The sequence below is a fragment of the Sphaerodactylus townsendi genome, linkage group LG07 (genome assembly GCF_021028975.2).
Source record: "Sphaerodactylus townsendi isolate TG3544 linkage group LG07, MPM_Stown_v2.3, whole genome shotgun sequence".
Taxonomy (NCBI): Eukaryota; Metazoa; Chordata; class Lepidosauria; order Squamata; family Sphaerodactylidae; genus Sphaerodactylus; species Sphaerodactylus townsendi.
Window position 1 is genome coordinate 2,432,426 of NC_059431.1, and position 26,510 is coordinate 2,458,935.

Here is a 26,510-nt window from a genome sequence, read left to right on the forward strand (position 1 = left end):
AGGGAATGGCACCCCCTTCCCCGCCCCCCAGATCACACAGCTCCCAGAGGGGGCAGAAGCCCCGAGAAGGGCAGTGCTACAAAAACAACCACCCACCGTTCGGTGGTGCCTGTAAAAGCCACATCCAGCGCCTCAAAGACCAAGTTTTCAGAATCTTACATAATCTCAATGCTGCAACAAATCACCAGCTAAAATTCCCCAGAAAGCCACACACTGTGCACAAGCCACTCAGCAAAAGCCATCCAGCGCTGCAACTCATCCCCTGGTCATTCTCTCCACCCCGCCCCCCGCCCCCTGCCAGGCTTCCAGCAGGCATCACTGAGCCAGAAGGACGAGAAGGTTGCTCCGTTTGCAAACAAGAGCTGAAACTCCCAGGAAGCAGCACGGGAGTCCAGGAGCAGCGGCCAAGCAGACGTCCTCCACAGCATAAGCTTCCGGTAGTCGAAGGTTAGCCTCTCAGACGCTCCTGTCCAGGCAATCTTGTTGGCCTCTCTAAAGGTGCTGCTGGGCTCCTGCCTAGCTGTCCTGCCACAGAACAGCCCTCTGGCAGCCCTCTGGAACTATCCCGGGAAGAAGTTTTTGCTTCCACGCATTCCCACCATGCCCTGTCAGTCGAGGGGAAAGGCAACTGAGGTGTCTGTGTGGAACGTGAAGCTGACACGGGGCCAGAGAAACAGGTGGCTCGGCAGAGAACTAATCCTGTCAAGGACAGAAGAGACACATTCTCCGGGACAGCAGCCCAAGGGAGGCCTCCGGGACTGCCCAAGCTGAGCGGCCTTCACTCCTCTTCTGGGCCTGCAGGGGGCCGGGTTCAAGAGTCGGAGCTCCACTGGAAGGGCTCGATCCAGAGCCACAAGGGGCCACAGCACGGGGCCTCAGGGCATCTGGGGCCAAAGGCCTCGTCCAAAGGTGCAATCCCGATCGTTTGCCTCGGCAGCTGAGCCTCGAGCAACGCCAAGGACACATCTGTGCCTGGAGGCTGAGCAGCACACGTGGAGGTGGCCACTCAGGCAAGCACGAGTGGGCAGGAAGTGCCACGCCCAGGCACAGCTGCCAACAAAAAGCCGCAGGGCCAGGAATGGCCTCTCTCTGAAGAGGACCCTGAAGAGCTGCCTGCTGCCGGGCAGAGAATCCCGGCTAGAACGAGGACGGGGGCTCCAGGCCGGTACAACTGTTCAGGACCACCCCTGCACGCACGCACACGCACGCACGCACACGTACACACACGGTCCATACTTGCCTCATATTGGTGATGAGCTTCTTGATGGAGTCGGAGACAGTCCGCGAGTGCCCAGCCAGCACTGACCACTTGGGGGGGTCCTTGGGGTTGACGGCCAGGGAGCGAGCCGTCTGGATGAGGCCAGCAGAGCTCTCCAGCATGGTCTTGGCCGAGGAGACGATGGGCTCCATGACTCTGCGCCCCTGGGAAGGGAACTCGCTGGTGAGCAGGGGCAGCAGCCTCCTCCGCCTCCACACTGCCAAAGCGGCAAGCATCCCCCTTGAGCAATGCCCCTCCCTCCCTCCCTCCCTCCCTCCCTCCCTCCCGCTAGGAGAATTCTGCCACCTGCCAGTTGCCTACACAACCCCCCCCCCTCAGCCCAGCCCCAAGGTCAGGACCGGGCTCAGCAGGGCCCCGCCCCCCACCCCCACCCCCTCACCTCTGGGCTGATCTGGGCAGGCACGGTTGCAAATTCTGGGTTGGACGCAAAGGCGGTCAGGTTGTCCACAGCCTCGATGAGGGGGGTCGTGGCTTCCCGGCAGCGATCCCGGTTCTCTGGAGTGAAAGCCCCGTCCAGAGCCTCAGGGGAGACAGACACAGACCAGCTCAGGCCCACCACGTGGCACGCCCTCCCTTCAGAGAGGGCCTCTCAGCTCTGGCCTAGGATGAGCCCCAGCTCCACTTCTGCCTCCCCCCTCACGGTCAGCCCAATGCAAAGAAAAAAAAATCACGCTGCTTTCACAGAGCGCTTCTGCTCCTGGCGAGAACAATCTGTCAGCTTAACCAGCTATTTGCACCCATCTTGTAAGGTTCATAAAACTGCTGGCTGCCGAGGGTGGCTCTCCGGGCTCCAGCTTAGCCCCAGTGACCCAGGTTAGACTACTGTAACTTGGCTCTGCAATGGGCTACCCTTGGGCCTGCTCTGGGGCCTGCACTGGCTCTAGGGGGAGTGCCAAATCAGATTTAAGGTCTTGGTATTAACGCTGAAAGCCCTAAATGGTCTGGGAACTCTGGACCTGCCAGACTGCCTCTCCCGCGACACCCCCAAAGAGCGTTACGCTCCGCTAGGGGTCCCTGGCCCTAGAAGTCCCTGGTTGTCCTCAGAGTCAGAAGTCAGGCTTGTGAGTTTGTTCCTTCACAATAGGAAAAAAAATCCCTCCTTTTACACTTTCTTTTTCAAATCTCCTTGCAGCAACACAGGAGGAGCAAACAATCAAACCAACTAATTATTTATTGAAATGTTTACATCCTGATTTTTCTCTTGGCTCAGGGTGGCTGACAGACTCCAAGATTTAAATCTGATTCCATGATTTTTAATTAACTGACCCTATTAAAAATCTGCCAGTCTGGCAAAGGAGCACTCTGAGGGAGTCACGGCTGGAAAAGCACTTCCGCTTGGGTCTCTGTTAGAGGAGACAGGACCACGTTGGAGGGGCCACGGAAGGCAGGTCCATAAATTCAAGAACAGATTTTTCTCTGTGCAGCTTGAAAACAACAGGGATGGTGGAAAGGAAATCATCCGGAAGGCAGGACTGACCCGGCTCTTCCGGGATCTTCACAATTAACCCCTTGCCCCGCCATAGTGGGGCGGATCCTACCTCAAGACCTGCCACGTTATGGAGCAAAGTGTCAAGCTTCCCTTGGAGGAAGGGCTGCTTACACTGGGGGAAGGCGCCTCGGAGGATGGCTCGATCCATCCCACTGATGCCACCACCCTCAACCAGCTCCTGTTACCTTGATGGTCTTGACTAGGTTGGCGGTGCTGTTGGCCACCTCCTTGGCTGACTGAACAAACTGGCGCTTGGCCACAGGGTTGGCAGTGTGGGACGAGGCCAGGCGGCAGGTGTTGCAGAGGGCAGACGTGTGCTTGGCCACAATGGTGGCAGCTGACAAGACCTGCAGAGAGGGGGGTGGGGCAGGGTCAGCCACCGAAGCCCCGAGGCGGGCAGCTGTTCGCCAGGGAGCCTGCCTGGAGGTCGCTGCCATGGACAGCCACGGAGGCCCACACCTCTTCCACCCCCACCCCTTCCACACATGAGCCCAGCTGGTCCACATGCCCTCGCCCACTCGGCCACGCCTTCCCACTGGCCACAGGGGGCCTCTGTCCCACCAGGCTGCAAAGGCCGGGTCTCCTGGCAGGATCCCTCCCTCAGAGCTCCTCAGCTTGCCTTAATGCATCTTTCGGAGCTGGAACTCCTGGGCTGCACCTCCCGCCATCAGCCTGGCAAGACCCACGGCCTGCCTGCAGAGCTCTGGCGCTAGCAGAGGGCCCTCCCAGCTGCCCTCGGACAGAAGGCTTCAGCCAAGTGGCCCTGGAAGAAACGTCACCCCGTCCACCCCCACTCAGGCTCATGCCTGGAGGGCTGCTGCCTACCTGGGACTGAGTGCAGGCTGGATCGATGAGGTTCTGGCAGGCCATCTGGATGGCTTGGTTCGCTCTTGCAAACTGGGTGGGGTCCACCAGGCCTTGCTGGCCGGCCTGGCTGTTGGGATCAGAGACCCCCACCAAGTAGGCTGCCTGGGGGAAAGGTGGAGAACAGAGCAGGTAGGAGCTGGCCCAGAGGAGAAGCCGGGCTGCAGGGGAGGACTCCGGGACAAGCCTCCTCCCAGACGGAAGGCTGAACTCTGCTGCCCTTCAGTGCTCTCACAGGTGCTCCTTCAACAGGAGTATGCCAAGGGCTGGGGGCCCCTCCGGCCTTCTCACCTGGGCAGCAGCTTCAGTGAAACCACAGAGGGCCTTCGAGGCAGTGCTAATAGATTCTCCAAACTCAGGTAACTTGCTGTTCTTGGCATTCTGGGAAATGCCGGCCATTGCTTCCCCCAGGATCTACCGGAGACAGAAAGGCAGCTGCTAGGAGGAGGAAGCAGGGCCAAGGCAGAATGGTCCACCGGGCGGGGCGGGGGTCAAATGCCCTGGCCACCCCAAGTTGTGCTAACAAGCAGAAGGACCAACCTACCCTCCCCAGCAGTCACATCTTCCCATAAGCCCCTTGAGCTCGGCCTGCTCTTTACCTTGGAGTTCTCCATGACGCTGTCCAGGCAGTTGAAGTAGGACATGTCATTGACGGCCTGGGTTGGGTTCTCCAGGAGCTCTCGCACTGTCTGGCAAAGGGGAGAAGCCAGGTCAGGGCCCCTTCTGCTCCGCCACGGCACCCCTGCCCCTCCCCAGCCAGCCCTGGGGCACGGCCAGGCCACTCACCTCCAGCTCCCGCAGGGCATTGGCACACTCCTTCTGGCCAGGGGCTTGCTGGGTACACATGGTGATCAGCTGGTTGATGCTGTCGGTCACCGCCCTGCCAAGACAGAGACAGTCCCCAGAGCCCATCCTCCCTGCGGCCGGGTCTCCTGGCAGTAAAGAGTGAGGCTCCCACTCCTGGCACCCCGATGGGCACTGGGAGAGGAGCCACCAGTGGCCGCCTTGCTCCCTTCCCTTCCCCCACCTCTTGGTGCTGGGACAGAGCCCTACCGTGCAGCGGCGGCCAGCTGGTTCTTGAGGGTGGGGGCCGCAGGATCCGCAGAAAGGGCTTTGGCCGCCAAGAGCAGCTTGCTGGATGACATGGAAATGCTCCTCAGGTTAGAGACCACCTGGGCCTGGGCCTCCTTGGACTGTGGGGAGGGCAGAAGAGGGGGTGGCAAAGGGGGGGGGGGTTGGAAAGCTCGTCCCCTCCTGCTGCTTGGTCACCAGCTTCCAAGAGACCCCTTCAGCCTGCTGGTGACCACTCGAGTGGGTCAGTTATCTTTGGTCTGTTCACAAACCCATCCGTGCAAGAGGAATGCTGAAGCTCTTTTTGTAAGCAATGGAGGAAATAACTTCATATTTTCCAACTTGGAAATTTAAAAACCTAATTAATGTTTCAATCATCATGAATTAAGAAAAACTTGGTCTGATCTCTTGAAGGTAATTCCTGCTAGTGTTTGATTTCTTCAAAAACAGCGATGACTGAGACCAACTAAAAGCCACGCTGGGCCTAGAACCGGAGGACGCAGATCCCGCATCAGCTGGGAGAGGAAGAGCGGCTCAAAGGTCCCATGAAAAAGGAGACAATCATGTCTTGGGCTTTCCCTCTTTTAAATGTGCCATTTTCAGTAGGTTTGTAACACACTCAAACTGGGCGGAGCAGACGAAACAAAATGAACATGCTAGAAAGAAAAACCTCTTGTGTTTCCCTGTCCAGTTTTACGCTCCCTACTCTTTTCAGGATGCTTCCACTGTCTGCCTGCATTTGCTGTTTCTATTCAACTAGAAAATTCATGTGAAAATCAGTGCGCTCGTTTAACAGGGACTTGTCACTGGTTTAGCTTGTTTTCCTTAAGAAATATTGATGATGTCTCTCCAGAGACCTACGACCCAGCAACTGGAGCTCTCCCCCGGCACAAGGAGTTTACGAAAGACCAAGATCTGAATTCCAGTGATTTTTAAGCAATCAGAGCACAAAAGGAAAAGAGACAAAACTTTTAGATTAGCCCAAGATTAGCCTTTTTATGTGAGATCCTCACCTAACCGCTGAAAGTCAGGGCCAGGGAATGCATTTCCCGGAAGCCACACCTGAGAGGACATTCACAGCCCAAACTTCCCGAGAGCCCTTCCAGGAGCCAGGAGGTCACCGTGAGCCAGACCCCACTCCGCCTGGGCAGTGGAGAGGCACCATGCATGCCACAGGCTGGGCACATGGACTGCTGCACACTGCCCATCCCGTCCTGCCCTTCAAGAGGCAGGTCACTGGGGCTGGCCTCAGGTCAAGAAGTAGGTACTTGGCCCTCTCTGATGTGCCCACCCCATAATGAATAACAGGGGGCCTTACCAGTGGATACAGATGGGTCCTGCCCTGGTCAGCCCACCAAATGCAACCTGTCCCTCCTCCCTGCTCCTGGGAATCCACTTGCCTGGTTTGGGATCCAGACCCCTTCCCTCCTCTTTCCTGGGCACAGGTGTACACGCAAAGGGCAACCCTGGCACCAAAAGCTCCCTCCCCACCGGTGCTCCCCACCAGCTCTTACCGGGGACTGCCCAGCCATCTCCACACCAGCCTGCAGGAACTCACTGAAGTCTTGGCCAAACTTGCCGGAGGCCTTGGCCAGGTCCTGGGGGGTTCCGCGTGATGCCTGCACCAGTTCGTTGGCTGACTGGTTCAAGCCAGCTGCTGCCCGGTTTAGGTGGCCCTGGGCCTCCTGGAAGTTCTTGCTGATGGGTGGGAACTAGGAGACAAAAGCAGGAGTCAGACTTAGCCAGCAGGCGTGCCATCCACCCCACTCCACAGGACCTCCCTGCTCCTGCAGCAAGAGGCGGGGGAGCAGCCCTTTGGAGGAAGAACACTGGGCTGCCCATGTTATGATGGCTATCTTCTTATCCCCAGTCCGAGCTTCCTCGGTGGTCTCCCATCCAAGGACTAACCAAGGCCAATCCCGCTTAGCTTTCAAAATCTGTCAGGATTGGCTTTGCCCGGCCCACCCTTTTGCCTTCACTAGGACGGTCCAGTTTCGCAGCACCCAGGTAAGAAAGGGGGCGTGTCAAAGGGAGCCCCACCTGCAGCATCCTCTGGTCTCTTGTTCCAAACTGTCCAAGCTCACACATGCCTACAATTAATGTGAATATCTGAGGCATTTGCCATGTTGGTTTTAAGAGAGCAGGATACAAATGAGCCTGAGAGGATTCACGCTGGATCAGACCAGAGGGCCCCTGAGTCCAGCACCCTGTTTCCTACAGCGGCCAACCAGAGGTCCCCAACGGCCCACAGCAGGAGCACACAGGCCAAACACCAGGAGGACAATGTTCTCCATCACAGAAAGCAACCTCCTGCTGAGTCAGGCAATGGGGCTACAAAGCTCAGCCTGGCCTCCTCTGATGGGCCGCAGCTCTCCGGGATCTCTGGCAGAAACAGAAAAGGGTCTTTCCTGTAAGCGGATCATTCGAACGGAAGATGCTGCTGGGGAACAAATGTAAGACCTGCAGCTTACAAAACAGTCGACCTGCCAGACCTGTGGCCTTCCCTTTTCTCCAGCCATGTGTAATTTCACACACCTCTAGCATGTTCTTGCCCAGTCTTGTAAACTTTTCAGCTTTTTCTTGTAGGCAACTCTTAATTTCTCCAATTAGTACCTTTTTCAACTGCATGATACCCTTTCGGAGATGGGGAATTCTGTAGCGTACATCATGGTCCCAATATAGCAGCACTGCCATTCCATAGAAGAGAACAGCAATACTGGCTCGTTGGTTTTCAACCCCAGCAAAGAATTCTCCTCAGCCACTATCTCCATACGCAAAGGACTACCCACCAAAGCTCTTCAGATCTCTTTTTTGGTCAGTCACTTTCAGCTCAAATCCAATCAGTGTATATTTAAAGTTAGATTCAAGATCCAGAGCATCTCAGAGAACAAGATTTCTCTAGGAAAGAGGCTAATATGCAGGGGAAATGGGCCACGTATAGAGACCTGCTGGATTTTTGAACTGGTAAATGGGATCTTAAACCTATGGATGAGATAAATGTTACTGTTAAAAACTGGTTCCATTATTACCAATTACTGGAGATGTTTAAAACTGACAAAAGGAATACAGGTTTTGATATCCAAATGACAGATTTTGAATGCAATCTATGTGTAAATGATGATAAACTGATTATCCAAATATGTAAAATGGTACTACAATGGGATACAGAGGATGAGCTGGTTAAATCTGTAATGATTAAATGGTCTAGAAATGTTGGTCACAACTGCTTGATGGAACAGTGGGAGAGAATATGGAAGAATGTAAATTTTACAGCATGTTATAATTTGAAGGAAAATTGTTACAAATTGATGCACAGATGGCATTTAATGCCCAAAAGATTGGCAGAGATGTATAAATAGGTGTATCAAATAGATGCTGCACGTGTCAACAGCCAGAGGGGTCTTTTGCATATGTGGTGGACGTATAAAGAGACTATGATCTTTTGGAATAGAATACTTAAGGAATTACAAAAAAATACCTGAAAATAACAATTTTGGGGGAAAAATGAGGCCCTTCTGTTGGGAATAATGGGTGAAGCAATGGCCCTAAGCAATGGCCCTAAGCAATGACACGATTCTGTTTACATCTGGGTCAACTGCAGCAGGGACTCTATATGCACAAAAATGGAGAGACAATAAGACACCAACAAAAGAGGACTGGCTTTAAAAGTGATAGAGTATGCAGAAATGGTGAAGAGATGACAGTTTGGACAATTTTTCACAAGACTGGAAACCTTGTACAGAATACCTTTCGAAAAACTATTCAAACAGAGAAGTGGTGGCAGGGTTTGAAACCTAAAGAAAACAGTAGATTGTAATTACCAAAAAACATTTAAGAAAGAATTATGGAATCCACATGTTACTTATATGCATTCAAGTAAGAGTTAACCTGTAATCAAAAATGAGATAGCTGGAAGTCACTATATGATGTGCAATGGGTTGTATTCTGTTTCTTTGCTTATGTGTTTTGTGTGCTGCTTTTCTATGTGAGAAAATAAAAAAATATTATTGAAATAAATTTTTAAAACAGGAGAGCTGCTCCACCCGGTAATTATCTTGGCTGAGCCCCTGGTGCCACCACTGAAAAGCCCCGGTTCCATACAATCACCCCGTCGTACATCAGGCAGCAGGGAGAGCAAGAAACTGGGCCTTCGGGGCGCTCCCACAAGTGGAGGGAAAAGGGCAGACTGGAACAGGAAGGAATGCATACAACTGCATGGCAAAAAGGATGCTGCAGAACTAGGAAAAAACAGGCCCAAGGAGGGGACAGTTGTGCTCCACCCATCCTAACCTCATACAGGATCAGAACCCTCTGGAAGAAGGAGGACACATCCTGCAGTTCTAACAAGTGGGGTTCTGGGGCTGCAACAGAACTGGACGATGAAAGTTTGGTGTTTTGCAAACTGGCATCATTTGGGGACACAGCGAGGTCACTCCATGTCCAGATTGTAGCAGGTGGGCAAACAGGCTCTAACCACCACTGCCCTGCGACACTGGCCTGCAAGCCCCCGCACTCCCTCTCACACACGCGACACAGAGTTCACGCGGTCCGTGGCTCTCAGTCGGGGGGAAACTGCAGGAAACAGGAAGCTGGGGTGAGATCACCTGGGCTCGGATGCAGCATAGCTGTCCTGCCTTTGGCTGCAAGCAAGACCACCACGTCGAGCCGGGCCTCTCTCCACACGCTCGCTGCAGTTTTTGCCATGTGGCATCCCCCCACATCCCCCAGGGCTCCTTCCTGCAAGAGACACTCACCGAGTCAGCCAGGAGCTTCTTGCTGGCCTCGCCAACGGTGCGGATGGCTGCATCGACGTCCCGCTGCCCAGGCAGGCAGTTCACACAGCGGTTCAGGGCTTGTGACACAGCCTTGGCCACCTGCCAAGAGAACCCCAAATGGGTCAGTTTGGCCACTCCCGCCCCATCCCCCGCTCAATCCAAGCTGCAGGAAACAGGGGGGGAAGGACAGTCCCTGCGGGGCAGGCCGGGAGGCTCACCTGTGCCAAGCACTGCTGGCCGTCGGGATCCCCCGGCTTCGCCACAGCCTTGCGGGCCTCCTCAATGAGGTTGCTGGCCTTATCCATCACGTCTCCAGCACAGTCCAGCATGGCCGCCTGCGCCTGGGGATCCTCCGTGTTGGCTGCGACGCCGCGTGCCGCCTGGCTCAGGGAGCGCAGGGCGTGAGCCACGTCTCGGGCAGCGAGCCCTGCAGGGACACAGAGCACAGAACGAGAGCGCCAGTTTGGCCCAGCCACGCTTTCAGGTGTTCCCCTTTCAAGGGAAGGTGCAAAGGGGCTCTGCCACAAGGGAGGAGGAGGAGGAGGAGGAAAAGAAAGGGGAGGCGGGCTGAAGCAAAGTTCACTTGCTGAGAAGCAAAGCCCACCGCTGGGCTCGGACAGGCCCTCAAAAGTCCCAGCCCAGACCGCAACGAGGGAGCAGAGAAGCCCACCACCCACTCCTGCCAGCAGGGCCCTCGCCAGCCAGCCAGCCAGCCAGCCAGCCAGCCGTGGAGAGGACGGGGGGATACTGACAGCGCTGGCGGACCTCTGGGAGCTCTGAGAGGACGGGTACCTGTGTAGTTCTCGTTGCCCTGGGCAACCTCTCCCAACAGCTGGGCAATGGCAGAGCTCACCGCTTTGGTGCTGTTCCCCAGATCCTGGGCACTTTTCTCCATCTGCAGCGGAAGCCGAGTTCGTGGAATGAAAAGTTCGTGCAGAGTCTCTCCCTCCCCCCCCCCCCGGTGCTCTCACCCCCCCCTCCTCCCGCCCTGTTCTCTGGTTCCACAGAAACTGCTCCATCCTCTGGGCACACAATAGCCCCCGCCTGGTGCCCCCAAATGTGGGTCCCAGGGCCCCGCCTCCAGGCCCTGCTCACCGTCTCCCCTGGCAGGGGCTTCAGCTTGCCCTCCTGCGCAGCTGCCTTGGCTTCCTGCAAGTCTCGCTCCAGGCTCTGCACCAGGCTGAGAGCAGAATCGATCTCCAGGGGTCCACAGGCCTCCTGGGCCTGCCGAGAAAGGAGACTCTGTTGCTGCAGCCGGGCGGCACTCCAGCCCCCAGCCCCTTCCCACACCCAAAGCCATCAGGCACGACCACAGGGCCCGGCCTGGCAGAGGACACTGTACCTTCTGTGCTGCGGTGCGGAGCTCGGCTAGAGCCGCTGCCAGGTTCTTGGCGCACTGGCTAAGCTGCATGGCGGATGCTTGGTCCGAGATGGTGGGCACCGTGGCCTTGGCAGCAGCAACCATCTTCCCGCCGGGCTACAAAGTACACAGAGAAAGCTGGGACGGGACGGCCAGGCATCTGGCCAGCTCCTCTGGGGCAGCACAACGAAGCCACCACATGCTGCCCAACCCAACAGGGAAACCTCCTGACCTGCAAGAAGTTCTGGCTGGCAGCGATGAGCGACAGCTGGGCACTGGGGCTGTCGGGCTGAGCCTGGCTGCCGCGCACCCCCTGTACGAGCATCGGGATCTGCTCGGCCACCACCTGCGAGCAGACAGGACAGAGAGCGAGGCTAGAGACCCACTCAAGCAGGCAAACCAGAGCTGTCCCAACTCCCAGCCTGGTGGCACCGGCCCTGCACCTTCCCAGAGGCTGTTTCATTGCCTTCCTCCATAAATGTGGTTGAGGAGACACAGTTTCACATCCCAGCTCAGCCAGGAAGCTTGCCCCAGGAGCCGGGCTTTGCCACCGGCCCGCAGACAGACCAACGCCACACAGCTGCTGCAATGACACGCTCCCTTCTGGCTCTGAGGGGGAGGGTGCAAAAGGGGGGACCCGAGGAGGCCTGGGCCCAGTGTCGTTTCTTGGCCTTCCCAGGCGCCTCGCGGTCACCATGAGAGACACGATCTGCCACCAGGTGGATCCAGTGGGGCTGGTCTGGGGGTCTAATGTCAGCCGGCGAGGGAGGCAGGGAAGAGGCCGGCGTCTCCTGAGCCCTGCGGTGCCGCTTACCTTGCAGCTCTGCACCAGCTGCTGTTGGGCAGAAGGGTTCTTGTTGGCCGTGGCTGCGTGCTGCGCAGCTGCAATGGTCTGGGTGGCGGCGGCGGCCGCTTGCTTTGCCGTGTGCTGGGACAAGAAAGCGGAGAGGAAGGGTGAGGCCGGTGGGGCTCCCGCTCGAGGCCCAGACCAGGCCCACCGGGATGGGGAGCCCTGCCGGAGGGCGGGCCCTGCGCTCGGGGCCTGCTCCGCATCACTCCGCGGCCCTCACCTCCAGCCTGTGCACCAGCTTCTTCTTGATGGCGTTCTGGGCGGCGGCGTTGGTGGCCATCCGCAGCCCCTCCGCTGCCTCTCGCAGCCGCTGCTGCTGCTCCTCGCTGTCCGGGTGGGCTGCAGCCCCCTGGGGAGCAAGTAGCAAGGGAGGCACCGGTCAGACCCGCGCCCTCCACACCCCCGCCTCAATGCCACAGCACCGCAGCTGGGCAGAGGGGTGGCCAGCCAGGCCATCAAGACAGGCGAGGCTGGAGCCAGACCAGACTGCGGGACGAGCAGCAGCAAATGGTCCTCGTTCGCTGGGCCTTCCGCTGGCGGCTTCAACCGGGCGCTGTTCAGTGGCCTCGAAAGCCACACGTCGGCCAGCCGCCCCCCACCGGTAGGCAATGAAGGAACACAAAACGCACAAGAGCCCTGCAAGCCCGTCCCCTCCAAGGTGTGGCTCGCCAAGGGAGCCCAAAGGCAGGGGCTCCCTCCCTCCCCCCCATGCCTGACCTTTGCTGCCTCCACCATCTTGGCGGTGGCGTCGGCCAGAATCTTGGCAGCACTCAGCAGTTTCCGTGAGTTCTCGAGGTCCGTTTCTCCCTCCGCATCAGCCTTGATGGCATTCACCAGGTCGGAGGTTGCCTGGGCCAGAATGCGCGCCTGGCGCACCATCTCTCCTGGAGACGAAGAGCAAAAGGCAGAAAGGCCTCAGGGACGTCACGAGAGCCCTGCTGGCCCACCTAGCCTGGCATCCTGCCTCGCACAGCGGCCAGCCACTTCCTCTCGGGCACAGAGACTGGGGGCTTCAGAGGCTGCATGGAGGGGGTGTCCCTTTTGTCACCAGGGCTAGTAGCTGCTGGGAGCGCTCTCCTCCCTGAATCTCTCTCACCGCCTTTTGTAGCTGTCTCAGCCTGTGGCCATCACCACATCTGCTGGCAGAGAATCCTAGTTTTTGTTCACTCATTTTGTTGTGAGTCTGCCTGTCAGTGCCCCCTCGCATGAGGAAGAATGGGAGGAAGCCCGCCCCAGTGCTTGGATGCTGCCACGCCCTCCCCCTCGCAGCAAGGGACCCAAAACTGCAGCAGAAGCGCTGCAGCCGCCAGCCTCCCCCAGGGGCCACCAGAACCCTGCAACACCGGAGAAGGCAGGCCTGGAGAGCAGCGCAGAAGAGGGGCCCGCAGTGCCCAGCACCTCTGCCTGTGAGCCCGGGCCCCACAGCAGGTTCCGGGAGGGCAGATGCAGAGGCGACCCGGCCATCGAGGAGCGGCACCCGTCTGCTGCTGGGCAAAGGCACCTGCTCCAGGGTTTGGAGCCATAAGCGAGGGAACCGGCCCAGAAGCCCCTGTCCATAGCCCTCGCGTGCCTGCGCCCACAGTGTGCTCGGTCAGTGTTGGACTGGACCTGGACTCTGCTGACTGGATTCGGCTCTGATTTTGGAGTGTGACCTGGCTTGTGCTCTCGGCATCTGCCCCTCTGGGTTGATGCCTCCCTTTTGGAGAACCCCCGTGACCTCTTGTGCCGCACCTCTGCCGGATCCAGGACAGGTTGAACAGCGAAGTATTTCCTTTTGTCCCTCGTGAAGCCGCGGCCCACAGCACCTTCACCGGGTGCCCCCCCCAAGCGCCAGTGCATCTCCACAGCCCCACCCACTCCCACTTGAGGGAGGAGTCACAAATTCTCCTGCCTTTCCTCACTCACAGGGCAGGGCAGCTCCCACACAAATGCCGCAGCCCCCAGCCTCCCATTCACCATTCTCTGGGGAGTGTGCCTGGCGGAGCCAGGGAATCCACAGCTGCCACCGTGGCGACAGCTCAGCCCGAATCCCGGGGACTCACCCGCATCCCCCATGGAGCTGAAGATGTTCTCCGTGACGTTGAGGATGGTGTCGGTGGCCTGGTCGTAGCGCCCGATTGGCTGCCCGCCCGTGGCATGCTGCTTGATGTGTTCCAGGAGATCGTTGAGAGCTTGCGTCACGGCCGTGGCTGCCACTCCCACGTGCTTCAGCAGCAGCTGATCTTCAGTGGCAGCCTGAGAGGCGTCCACGCAGCTCTCCACGGACTTGGCCACTAGCTTCCCAGCCTCAATGAGCTGTTCCTGGCACACGGGTGAGCTGATGGTGGGGGCCACCACCTGCCAGGAAAGAGAGTGGACAGGTGAAAGGTGTGTGTGTGTGGGGGGGGGGGGCGGACTGAGCCACCCTCTCCCAGCCAGCCCTCAGCAAAAGCAGGGGGACACACAAAGGAGGAAACCTGCTGCCCCCAGACATACACCCCTGCCCCTTCTTCAGGGGGAGGGGCCAGCAGGAGTCTCCCCCACTAGGCCCTCCAGCCACCCTAGTCGAGCGATGTGTGCGGCTCCAGACAGACGCGGCCCTGAAGCCTCCGGCTAGGGAGCCTCCGCCAGGGAGCCTCAGCCACTCACCTTGGTACAAGCAACCAGCTGGGAGGTGGAGAGGGCGCACTGCGTGGCTGCAGCGATCACTTGGGTCTGCAGCGCGGAGTCCTCGGTCTTCTGCGCCACGTTCTTGGCCTTCAAGACCAGAGCTGCAGCAGCACTCGCCACGGCTTTGGCCAGCTGCATCAGCATGTCCTGGGAGGCAAAGGGAGGGCAGCAGAGAGTTGGGCCTGCGCATCCAGCAACCCCATGCAGAACTCAGAGGCCATTCCGCCGGGAGGCAGGAGCCCTTCGGGACTCGGCACCCCATAAGAGCACCCACCCCGGACCCCCCGCACGCTCCGCCAGTGCTCCCAGGGAAAAGCTCCCGTTTTGCTCTTCTCATACACACAATCACTGGCTTGGCTGAGCTCCAGCCAGCGGCACGAGACGCCCAAGGCCACCAGCTGGGCTCCCGCTCCTCCCGAGATTCCCCCAGAGCCACTATCTGCTCCAGCCTCAATCACGCGCCTGGAGACGGCTGCGCACCAAGCCCATCACCAAGAGGAAGCGACAGCAGCCAGCGTGGCCTTGAAGTGGAACCGGGGGCTGTGTTCAAACCCTGCTGCTGCCGCTGCTGCCATGACGGAGGATGCCCTCCGGCTGAGACGCATTTGCCGCTCTAGGCGCACTTGTGGGGGGTGGAGGGGGGGCTGATCTTTTCAAAGAGCAGCTGGCGCGAAACACACAAAGCTGCTCTAACCCAAATCAGACCCTGCCCTGCCCACCCACTCGGACGGTGGCTCCCCAGGGTCTCTGGCAGAGGAGGGTCTTTCCCATCACCCCCTGCCTGGACCTTTTAACTGGAGATGGGAGGGGGGATTGAACATGGGGCCTTCTGGGTGCCAAGCAGAGGCCCCATGGCTGAGTGACCGTCTGCCCACACAGACAGACACCCCAAGAGACAGGCAGGGCTCACCAGCACCTGGGCCACTGAAGGCAGGTTGCCGACCCTGCTCAGAATTTGGCAGAACGAACCCCACCCCCACCCCCACACACACCAGGGAAGCAGCTTCTGCCAGGGTGAGAAATCCCCCCACCGGCTGACAAGCCAGGCGTCTTCTGCCATAGGGCTTCCCCATCTCAGTGGCCTGTCACAGAATAATTTGGTGCACCAACTGAAAGCCACAGACTGTGACCATCAGCCAAAAGAGGAAGGGAGACAGAAGAGACTGCCCCCTCCCCCCCCCCCCCCCGAAAAGGCTCCCATCCCTTCTACTGGGACTGGGCTAAGGCAGGGCGACATCCCGCTGGCCTTCCTGGTCCGCCGGACCTGATCGAAACAGCCAAGAGTCAAGACCTGGGCAGGGCTTTCCGAAGCGAGCCCAGCCCACGTGTCTGATGGCGGCAGCGGCAGCAGCGCGTCCTCCTTGGACTCAACCACACAAGGCCACGTGGCAGAGAGAGCCAAGCCCAAGACCAGCTGCAAGTCCCCTTTGCCAGCAGCCCCTGATCCGGAGGCTACGCAGAGGCCCCACAAGAGCCTCTGCCCCCTTCTGGGCTCTTTTACCGTCTGTGGGTCGGGGGCAGACAGGGTCCGGGTGCGCCGGCTCTCCACAATCTGCACATGAATCCATAACACACAAGACGTTACTGGATCGAAGGAGCGGTCCTGGCCAGTCCTGGCCAGCACCAGACTCTTCCGGGGTGGCTCTTGTGGAGGATTTCTGCTACCCGCATGACCGTCCCCCTCCCGGGAGGTAGATGCCTCTCACCTGGAAATGGGGGTCGGTATCGCTCTCCCCGATCTGCTGCAGCAACTCTCCGCTTGTCTGTCCCACTGCTCCTGCTGCTTGCAATAGGTTCTGCCGTGGCTGGAGGGAAGGGGGCAGGGTTAGGGCCAAATTCCTGCCTGTCACACCTGTTAGCCATCTACCTCGGGAGAATGCCTAGTTTCTACCTTCACCCCTGGGCTGGGTGCGAAGGTCCCCATGCCCACCCATGGAGCAGCCCTGGCCCTCCCCTGCCGCCGCGCACTCACCTCGGCACTGGCCGGCTGAGCGGTCTTCAGCAGCTCCGAGACGGCCCCGGCCAGGTTCTTGGCGGCCTGCAGGAGCTGCCGCCCGTTGCCGCCCTCGTCTTCCATGAGCGCCGCCAGCAGTTTGACGCCTTTGGACATCTCCGTCAGGTTGGAGGAGATGGTGGTGACGGCACAGCCCACCGCGGTGTAGTCTGTCTCGGCAGGGTCGCCCGCTGTCAGGTTCACCACAGAGGCTGTCCCCGCGGTGATGGCGTCCACCTGCGAGTGGATCTCATGCTTGGATTCATCCATCTTGTTCTTGCGCCAGGCTTTGGAGGCCTAAAACGGAGCCGGGGGGAAGGGGGATAGGCTATTATGCCAGGTTCTGCTGGTTGGATGAGAGAGAGAAGCTCCTCCTCCCGAGGTGGTTCTCCCCACTTCCCCACTCACCGCATCCTGTCCCAGCGGAGGCAGGGTCTCAAAGTCATCCAGGTTGGACTGGGCGGCGTGCACGGCCTGCATGCTCGAGTTGATGGTGCCTGTCAAGGCCTGCTGAGCGGAGGTCTGCAACAGAAGGAGGCGGTCAGGATCCTACTAACACCGAAGGAGGCGAGAGCCGTGTCTGGGGGAGAGGGTGAACGGAGGGCAGGAGAGGCGCGGGGGGGTGGGCACTCAAGAGACAGCCCAGCACAGATCCCTTACCAGAGGGGGCATGTGCCCCCGGTGCATCTGGCCACTGGTGACTTGCTGCTGGGCCTGGGGCATGGTGCCCATCTGGAAGTTCTCCGGTCCCCCCGCACCTGGCCGCATGATGGCTGGAAGAGCCACGGAGCCCAGCTCCACCTTGTTCACTTGGTTGAACTGCTGCTGCAGGACCGTTGACCTGCCAGGAGAATGGAGAGAAGATTGGCCGGACGACAAGCCCACCCCTCGACCGGGGGTCAGCCCCATTCCCCTCCTGCCCCAGAGCGCCTGCAGAATGCCAGGGCTTTCGACTTCAGGACGCAAGGTATCTGCTCGCCCAGGTGCCAGCCTTCGCCCAGCCTCACTTCTTGGGAGACACAGAGTCCTCGAGCATGGTGGATTCCTCGTCCCCCTCCAGCCCAAAGTGGTCCTTGCTCTTTTTCTGTGGGTCAAAGAGTCACTTGGTCACAGAAGCGGTCTTCTACAGGACAAGTGCCCTGTCCCAGCCCACCACAGTCCATCTGTCCAGGGTCTCAGGAACTGGGGGCCTTTGACGTCACTCAGTGGCGGACTGGGGGTGCTTGAGCTCGGCTTGCGCCTGGGCTCTTCTGCGCGCCACAGTGGAGGAGGCTCTGCCTCCAAGTCAACATCCCCATTGGCCAAGGCCCCCTGCTGCCCTCCCAGTGGCCCATCCTGGCTGACCACCAAGACAAGGGCAGCCCCCAAGCACTGCAAGGGCCACGTGGCCCCTTCCTGGCTCGCCGGTTTCTGCGCTGCCACAGGGGGGCCAGGATTCTGGTTGCAATGGCAGAGCGCCACAGTTTTCAGAACGTGGCTGCGTGTGTCAGACCCACAGTCCAGCCCTCTCTGTGCTGCTGGTGGTCAGCTGGTCCCTTTCCAGCACAGCTGTCCCTGCAGCCACCCTTCCTTCCCCAAACGCCTGTTGCCCCACATGCCCCACAGCCGGCAACAGCGGGAGCCCTCCAGCACCCCCAGCCTGAGCCTGGCCTCTGCCGAGGCCCCCTCACCTTCTTCAAGATGATGTCGATGTAGCCAGCAATGAGCTGGGCAATCTGTTCCCCTTCCGTCGTCTGCACGGAGTAGTAGCCATCCTGGTAATCTCCAAAATCCTGCAGCAGCAAAGCAAACGCGGCAGCTGCCGGGGCCGTTCTCTCCGTGGGCAGGGGCTGATCGGTCACATTCACAGTGGGCACCCCCCTCTCCTCCTGCAGCGCACCAAGGCCAGGTGGGAGACTGGGCTACCAGTGGGCCCGGTCAGGACGCGTGGCAGGCCCCAGAAGGCCGCTGGCGGGGGTGGGGTTGGGATTACCAGAGTGAAGCTTTTGGGCGAGGCAGCCCAGCGCTTGATGTTGGTGAGGTTCCACTCTTGGATGACCTCCTTGGTCTTCTCATCCACCCGCATGACGCACTCCTTGGTGATGCCCAGAAGGCGCGGGACCAGCTTGTTCTTCCCCTTCATCTTCTCCTGCAGGCCACAGAAGAGCTGGGTCCACGTGCCCCGCCCCCCTCCCCCACCAGCACAGCAGGGAAGCAGCCCGACCCCGAGTGATGCAGGAGGCTCTTCCCCCACCAACCTCCCCACAGCAGAGCGGGGCAGCACGTGTGAATGCAGGCAAAGCTCCTGCCACTGACTCAGGCCCCCTCTGCCCACCAAGGACGGCTCCCACTGGCCGTGGCTCTCCAGAACAGCCGCTTGGACAGAAAAGGGTCTTCCTTCACATGTCCCTCCACCGGACCTTTCGAGCTGGAGGTGCCACCAGGCACTGAGCCTGGGACGCTCCAGATGCGCCAGCACATCCCCTCAGAGCCCACCAATCCTCGAGCGGCCCACTCCTCACCTTCACTAAGAAAAAGGAGACGCCGTACGTCTTCAGGGAGCGGGCAAGTTTCACGTAGCGGACCTTTGCCTCGATCTCGCTCATGTTGCCGCAATTCTTGTGGGCCTGGGAGAGGAGCAGGTGAAGAAGCCCCGGTCACCCGGCTTCTCTGGAACCACCCACAGTGCCCCCCCTCCCCAGCCAGAGGCCCCAGGGCCCGAAGCCCCGGTGTGGCTCTGAACGGGTCCAGCTGGGGCAACTGCCCAGCCTGGCTCAGTGGCTCACACGGCCTTGAGAAGCTGACCCCACCCACGCCTGCCTCGGATGTCCACTCCGCATTTGATGCAGGGATCTGTGTGCACACAACGGAGGTGCCAGCAGCACATTTCACAAACAAACGTCCCACAGGCAGGAGTCAGGTCAGACGAAGGGGCAGAAAGGCTTTGAGAGACACCAGCGCTCCCTCAGAGGTCCCCATTTCCAGAGGCATCCCACTCACCATAAAAATCTTGCGCTCCCCCTTCTGCTTGATATATTCCTTAGGCAGAAAATCCTTCAGACTGTGAGAAGGGAGAAAGAGCCCTGAGGAACTGGGGGGTGGAGCAAAACCTCCCCACCGCAAGAGCTTTTGAGGGGGCCAGGCAGGACACCCTGGCAACGCAGACGGAGCGGGTGGGGGGGGGATTGATGATGTTCACAGACATCCCTCAGGGGCAGTTCCCCCCCCCCCCCCCGCCACCTCAGCACAGACTCCCCCTGATCCTGTGCGGCACGGGACACGTCCCATCAGCCAGGCCAGCCACACTCACTCCAAGAATCCAGGCTTGTGCTTCAGCTCATTGTGGGGACCAAACTGGATCTGACACTGGTAGCCAGCAAACTCACAGGCCTTGTCGAAGGAGACGGGGTGAGAGCCATTCAAGATGTCATCTCGGGCCTGCAGAAGAGAGCACTTCCGTGACCTCTCCCTCCCAGGACCCAGGGTAATGGGTCAAGGCTGGGAAGGAAGGAAGGAAGGAAGGAAGGAAGGAAGGAAGGAAGGAAGGAAGGAAGGAAGGAAGGAAGGAAGGAAGGGGGAGGGGAAGAGGAGGAAGAAGGAAGGAAAAGAGGAAGGAAAGGAAGGAAGGAAGGAAGGAAGGAAGGGCCACAAAGGAAGGGAAGGAGAGAGGGAGGGAGGGGGGAGGGAGAGGGAGGGAGGGAGGAGGAGGGAGGGAGGAAGGAAGGCAGGGGAAGGCAGAGGAAGGAGAGAAGGAAGGAAGAGAGGTAGGAAGCCCGGGGGGGGGGGGGGGGGGGGGGGGGGGGGGGGGGGGGAAGGAAGGAGGGAGGGAGGGAGGGAGGGAGGGAGGGAGGGAGGGAGGGAGGGAGGGAGAGAGGGAGGGAGGGAGGGAAGGAGGGAGGAAGGAGGAAGGAAGGGAAGGGAGGGGGAGGGAAGGAAGGAAGGAAGGGAAGGACATGGAAGGAGGGAAGGAAGGAAGGGAGGAGGGAGGGGAAGGAGGGAGGGAGGGGAAAAGGAAGGAAGGAAGGAAGGGAAGGAAGGAAGGAAGGAAGGAAGGAAGGAAGGAAGGAAGGAGGAGGGAGGGAAGGAGGAAGGAGGGGGAGGAGGAAGGAGGGAAGGAAGGAGGAAGGAAGGAAGGAAGGAGGAAGGAAGGAAGGAAGGAAGGAAGGAAGGAAGGAAGGAAGGAAGGAAGGAAGGAAGGAAGGAAGGAAGGAAGGAAGGAAGGAAGGAAGGAAGGAAGGAAGGAAGGAAGGAAGGAAGGAAGGAAGGAAGGAAGGAAGGAAGGAAGGAAGGAAGGAAGGAAGGAAGGAAGGAAGGAAGGAAGGAAGGAAGGAAGGAAGGAAGGAAGGAAGGAAGGCGGGAAGGCAGGAAGGCGGGCAGGCAGGCAGGCAGGTAGGGAGGCAGGGAGGCAGGGAGGGCCTTGGCTGTCCCTTCTTCCCTTGCCAGGGCCACGCCAGCGGAGGGGAAGGGGCCCACCTGCACGTAGAGGAGATTTAGCTGCACCGGATCCCGGGAATCCACATTCTGATCTGAGTAGAAGAACTTTCGCCGAAGGAGCAGCGTTTCGCTGTCATCAATGCCTTGCTCACGAAGAGTGCGCCCGTGATCCAGCCAGTTCACTGCACCGACGGAAGGAATGAAGGGAGGACTCTGTGAGGACCACGGGCAGCTCACGGTCGGCCCCAGAAGCCTCTTGGGGCAGCACCGCCTTTGATCTGCACTAAACAACTGTCAAGGGTTTGCCTGCGCAAAACTGACTGGCTGCCAGGTTCCCCACGATTTATCCTATTAATGTTTTCATAGTTTATTATAGGAGACTGCCCCGAGTCTGTCAGGTGAAGGGCTGCATACAAATTAAATTAAATAAATGTCACTTTGCTGGGGTGCATCACAAAATGTAATGCCAGATATCAGAGATACAAACTTCACAGAAGGCACAGGCAAAGTCAATTAATAACATTATTTTTCTTTAAAACACAAACATGCTTAAAACATAAACATTCTTACAGTATTCAATGATTTTTAACAATCTTTGGTAACTGGTTCGTCTTGCTCCGAGCCACGGTGTCTAGATCTGAAGTCAAAGTCTGTACTGTTGCAATTTCAAGCCAGCTGTTCCAGTGTGAACCTACTTTTGATTTACTGATATTCATGACAGAGAACAGCTCTTCTCATGCTTATGTTGCCTAAACATAGACAATGTTTTAGCAGCAACAGCCTTGAGGGGAAATTTGGACTCCAAAATTGGTAAAATTTAACTAATGCCAACTGAGACAATTTATCCTTAAGCACCGCATCACACTGCAGATCAATTATTTCCATCTGGAGCTCCTCTGGAACCTCACAGTTCTCCAGAGAAAATGGACACAGAAAATTCGAAAATCCCTGTAGGTTTCTAAAGACAGAAATGAATCTTGGCATAAGTCAAGTCAGCAGGTGCATATGAGCCACATCTAATAACCCTAAGCTCCATTCAAAAGCAAGTAATGAAATGTATTGTCGAAGGCTTTCACAGCTGGAATCACTGGGGTGCTGTGTGGTTTCTGGGCTGTATGGCTGTGTTCTAGCAGCATTCTCTCCTGACGTTTCGCCTGCATCTGTGGCTGGCATCTTCAGAGGATCTGATAGTAGGAAAGCAAGTGGAGTATATAACCTGTTGGGAGTATCCAGGGTGGGGGAAAGAACCATTGTCTGTTAACAAGTAAAGGGCACAATTTTTCAAGCTAGATTTACATGTGTTGAGTGGAATCCACCCATTAGCATGTGAGTAACATTGAAGATAGCAAGGTCAATAGGTGAGGTAGCCAAGTTTTGTTCATTTCCATGAAAATGAACAAAACTTGGCTACCAGTGCTGAAAAACACTAGAGTCAAGACAGTGACTAATCAGCTCCACACAAACACAGGATGACTATAGACAGTAAACAATCAAAGGGAACAAAGGCCAGGTTACTTCTATTCAGATGACCTCATCTATTGACCTTGCTATCTTCATTGTTACTCACATGTTAATAGGTGGATCCCACTCAACAAATGTAAATCTAGCTTGCTACTTGCACCCTTTACTTATTAACAGACAATGGTTCTTTCTCCCACCCTGGACATTCCACAGGTACATATACTCCACTTGCTTTCCTACTATCAGACCCTCTGAAGATGCCAGCCACAGATGCAGGAGAAACGTCAGGAGAAAATGCTGCTAGAACATGGCCACACAGCCCGGAAACCACACAGCACCCAAGTAATTAAACTTTTTTCTGTTACTTTTTCAACTAACTGTTCAAGATGAAAGTAGCTCTAAATCAGGGGTGCCAAACTAATTTGTTACAAGATCCAGATATGAACTAGCTACTACCTGAGATTTTAATTGTAATTGAATTGATGTTTTAATTGTTTATTATATGTTGGAAGCCTCCCTGCATCTATCAGGTGAAGGAATCTCGTTTCTGACATTTTAGTTCAGTTCCATGACCTACCCATCGTACTTGGGAATGGGATGATACACCACATCCAATCATCCTTTTGTCCAGAAGACTCTTGAATTGCCTGTGGTTAAGACCGCTGGCTTGAATAAAATTGGCCATTTTTATATCCACGCTCATCGCATTATCCATCATCAGTGTTTTCCTGCAATATTTCTTGGTGTAAAATTCAGTGAAAATTGAAAAACGGTAGCTATGCAGCCAAAATCAGTTACCTGATGTGATGAGTGTGGTTATAAAAACTGTTAACTGCACTAAAATGCTTCAATGAACTACAAAGTGAAATACAGTAGTCATGGATGACAAAGGAAAGGCTGTCCCTGAATAATGAATGGTTTTAAGATCTTGCTTTTATAGTGGATATTACAGAACACCTGACCTGACTCAGCACAAAGATGCAGGACTGAAACAAACTTGTGGCAGAGTTTTATGATGACATTTGTGCCTCTGAGTGGAAGCTTGAACTTCAAGAACATCATGTGGCACACTTTCCCTCCACGAAACCTCTATTAGGGGATTGTATATCCACACAGAAATACTGGGGAAATTCTCAGAACTGAGAAATGAATCCTAATGAATACACAGAGATTTTGGAATTCTGAGGTGAAGCTTGAACTTAAAGAAATTAATTTGGCACACTTTCCCACCATGAAATCTTTGTTTAGTGATCATACATCCACAGAAAAAGTAGTGGGGGCAAATATCAGAATGGAGAAATGAATCCCTTCAGAAACCGACACGGAGATTTTGGAATTTTCTGTTCTCCATTTTCTCTGGATGTCTGTGAGGTTGAAGAGGAGCTCCGGACATAAATAACGGACCTGCGAAGTGATGTCAAGCTCAAGGATACATTTTCAGAAGTTGGTGTTAGCAAATTCTACCAATTGTGGGAGTCCAAATTACCATCTGCTTAGGACTTTTGCTGCTAAACTTTTGTCTATGTTTGAACAACATACGTGTGAGAACAGCTCTTCTGTCATGGATGTCAATAAATCAAAATTACGTTCTCACACCTGAGCACCAGGCTCAAAATGCCTACAGCAGAGTGACTCCAGATTGTGATGCAGTTCAGAGCACGATGAACCAATTGTGAAAGACTGTCAAGGAAACTGTCATTTTAGCCAAGCCCAGAATTCACTGCCTGGATTTCGGAGATGGTGTCAGCAGTAAAAGCTGGACCCAGCCAGACCGAGTTTGCAGCTCAGCGCTGGACTTGGCAGGGCCCAGCTTTCAGCAGCAGGCTTTGGGGGCAGAGCCCACAGTTTAAAGCTGGACCAAGCCCAGCATTCAAGCACAGGGTCGGCAGGGCCCAGGTCAAGCTTCACACTGCCGGCTCCACCTCCAACGTCCACATTGACTCGGTGCTTTGAAGGAGGCGGCGGCGGCAATATAAAGCTGGGCTCAAGCCCTTCCCAGCCTGGCTGGGTCCAGTTTCAACCCCCGACGCCCACAGTCTGAAGCTGGGCCCAGCAGAGGCCACTCCTGAACCACGGAGCTCAGCAGAGCCCCTGGCCACGCCGCCTCCAAAGTCCACCACAGCTGAACGCTGGCTTGGCCTGACCGGAACTAGAAAAGCTCGCGGGGTGGATAAGAGCCCTCAAGGGGCTGGATCAGGCCCACAAGCCATATGTTTTACACCCATGCTTTAAACCAAAGAGTTGACTGACAGGTGAAAAGTGCTGTCAACTCTCAATCAGCCTGCAAACTCAGGAAGGAAAGAGTGATATCCTGGCTATAGTAGGTTCCCCCATCAGTTCATTCATGTTCTCTGCTTCCCCTCATTCAAGCAATTTTTAAGGCATAAAAGGGCTCACCCTCCTATCCCAGCAGAGGCCAGGCTGATCTCCTCTCGGCAGGCCACGTTCCCCAATTTTGAAAACAACTCTCTTTTTAACAGGAGTTTGCCTGGGCCAGACGTGTGGGTTTGCTGGATTCCTTCCAAATGCCCAGGCAGCTTTTTACCATCTGCGCCAGGCACAGCAGTTGGTTCCATATCTCTCTCGTTCCGATCTGTCGCAGTAATCCGTGCAACGGTCCCCTCCAAGTTGGACTATTGTAACTTGCTCTACGCTGGCCTACCTTTGTCCGTGACCCGGAAGTTGAAGCTCGTACAGCATGTGGCAGCCAGGCTCCTTAATGGGGGATCTTATAGGGACCGGAATAATCCCCCAGTGAATCATCTTCACTGGCTGCCAATCGAGTACTGGATCATGTTCAAAGTCCTGGTTATGACCTTTAAGGTTGTGAGCAGTCTTGGACCTGCATACCTGTGGAACCACCTCTCCCCTTAAGTATTGCCCCTTAAGATCCCTCCATTCATCGTAGGACAATCTGCTGCTGGTCTCTGGCCCAAAAGATATCCGGACCTTTACAGCCTTGGCCCCTACCTGGCGGAACCAGCTCCCCAGTGAGATCAGGGCTGTGAAACGGAGCTGTTCCGCCAGGTTTTTACGTCTGGCCAGCTGGGCCTGAATTGAATTAATCTGAGTGTGTGACCTCCCAGGGACGTATAAAGGCATGGGACGGCGTCATCATTAATATTTTAAGCTGTTTTTATGTTGTTTCTGTTTTTATGACTGTTCTGTTTCTGTATTGTTTCTATCATTGTTGTTCACTGCCCTGACCCCTGTGGGGAAGGGCGGATTATAAACTAAAATATAAATAAATAAATCCCCCCCTAACCTGTGGCCTATTCTAGTGACCGACGGAACAGCTGGTGATCTGGTGATCAGCTGCAGGGCTCCCAGCAGGGCAGCAAGGGCTGGGGAGGGGAAGACATCCCCCTTCCTCCATCCTGCTGCCACACACCTGGGCTGGGGCAGCCTGTCCAGGTAGCCCCAGGGGCAGCCCTTCCCACCCTCCCCCTCTTGGGGTCCCACGCATCCCGCACTCACGCTCGTCATCTGTGTGCAGCTTCTGTTTTAGCTTCTCCATCTTCTTCTCGTCCCTCAGGAGGGTCTTGTCTTTCTTGAGGGTCCCGGTCTGCTCCTCCTTCTTCTCCTCCAAGATCTCCCGCACAAGCGAGTACTCATCATAGTTAGTGATACCTGCAGGGCGAGAAGGACTCTTGCTGACACATCGCAGCAGAGGGCGGGGCCAGAGGGCCGCCCCAGCCGTTCCCCGCCCCCTCCAGCTTCAGGCAGGAGGCTGAATAACCCAGCCCTTCTGCTCTCACCAATCCTGGCACAGATGGTCATGAGCATGTCTGTAACTGTCTTGGAATCGTCCACCATGACCGTCTTGACGGTCCCATCCAGCATGCGCACCTTCAGGGGCCGCTGCTTCTTCTTGTACTCCATGGTGTCCTGAGAGGGACAGGGCAACAGCGACAGGTCAGCCGAAGCAAAACCGCTGTGTGGAGGGGCAGAGTCACCCAGGACGCCCGAGCAAGAGACCCCCACGCAAGAGAGAGTCTCCGGGAACAGCAAGGCGAAGACAGACCTTTCCCACCCAAATGGACTGAGCCAGTCCGACTGCGAAGCTTGAAGAAAAGACGCACCCCATTGCGGAGCATGTAGTAGTCCAAAGCCTTCCCAGCCTCCAGCCAGATCCCTTTCTTAGGGTCCTCATCCGACAGAAACAGGCCGAAGTCACTGGCTGCAAAAGAGAGGAGATCCTCCTAGCACACGCCCTGGGCCCCAGAGTGCACACCGGCAGCTACACCTTTGCGGGTGGTTTCAGTACTTATGAACACACGGGCAGAAAGGAATCTCTCAGGAGGAC

The 26,510-nt window shown here is 56.8% G+C and overlaps 1 protein-coding gene across 2 annotated transcripts in view; it reads right to left on the reverse strand.

The window, feature by feature from the left end:
- The window catches only part of TLN1 (talin 1), a 56,435-nt gene that overhangs the window by 12,208 nt on the left and 17,717 nt on the right, over positions 1-26,510 (reverse strand). For both annotated transcript variants that reach the window (XM_048503586.1, XM_048503587.1), the window contains exons 3-36: positions 26,287-26,384; positions 25,963-26,092; positions 25,682-25,834; positions 20,783-20,925; positions 19,620-19,747; positions 19,310-19,370; positions 18,832-18,936; positions 18,303-18,458; positions 18,001-18,102; positions 17,338-17,414; positions 16,991-17,171; positions 16,739-16,852; positions 16,310-16,627; positions 16,044-16,142; positions 14,317-14,484; positions 13,731-14,025; positions 12,406-12,572; positions 11,909-12,037; positions 11,653-11,766; positions 11,071-11,184; positions 10,821-10,955; positions 10,574-10,702; positions 10,271-10,373; positions 9,697-9,905; positions 9,458-9,577; positions 6,218-6,415; positions 4,686-4,825; positions 4,419-4,512; positions 4,232-4,321; positions 3,924-4,046; positions 3,594-3,737; positions 2,954-3,115; positions 1,659-1,799; positions 1,241-1,422 (exon numbers count right to left, since the gene is read on the reverse strand). In XM_048503586.1, coding sequence (XP_048359543.1) covers positions 1,241-1,422; positions 1,659-1,799; positions 2,954-3,115; positions 3,594-3,737; positions 3,924-4,046; positions 4,232-4,321; positions 4,419-4,512; positions 4,686-4,825; positions 6,218-6,415; positions 9,458-9,577; positions 9,697-9,905; positions 10,271-10,373; positions 10,574-10,702; positions 10,821-10,955; positions 11,071-11,184; positions 11,653-11,766; positions 11,909-12,037; positions 12,406-12,572; positions 13,731-14,025; positions 14,317-14,484; positions 16,044-16,142; positions 16,310-16,627; positions 16,739-16,852; positions 16,991-17,171; positions 17,338-17,414; positions 18,001-18,102; positions 18,303-18,458; positions 18,832-18,936; positions 19,310-19,370; positions 19,620-19,747; positions 20,783-20,925; positions 25,682-25,834; positions 25,963-26,092; positions 26,287-26,384 — 4,822 coding nt within the window. The remainder of the gene's footprint in view (positions 1-1,240; positions 1,423-1,658; positions 1,800-2,953; positions 3,116-3,593; positions 3,738-3,923; positions 4,047-4,231; positions 4,322-4,418; positions 4,513-4,685; positions 4,826-6,217; positions 6,416-9,457; positions 9,578-9,696; positions 9,906-10,270; positions 10,374-10,573; positions 10,703-10,820; positions 10,956-11,070; positions 11,185-11,652; positions 11,767-11,908; positions 12,038-12,405; positions 12,573-13,730; positions 14,026-14,316; positions 14,485-16,043; positions 16,143-16,309; positions 16,628-16,738; positions 16,853-16,990; positions 17,172-17,337; positions 17,415-18,000; positions 18,103-18,302; positions 18,459-18,831; positions 18,937-19,309; positions 19,371-19,619; positions 19,748-20,782; positions 20,926-25,681; positions 25,835-25,962; positions 26,093-26,286; positions 26,385-26,510) is intronic.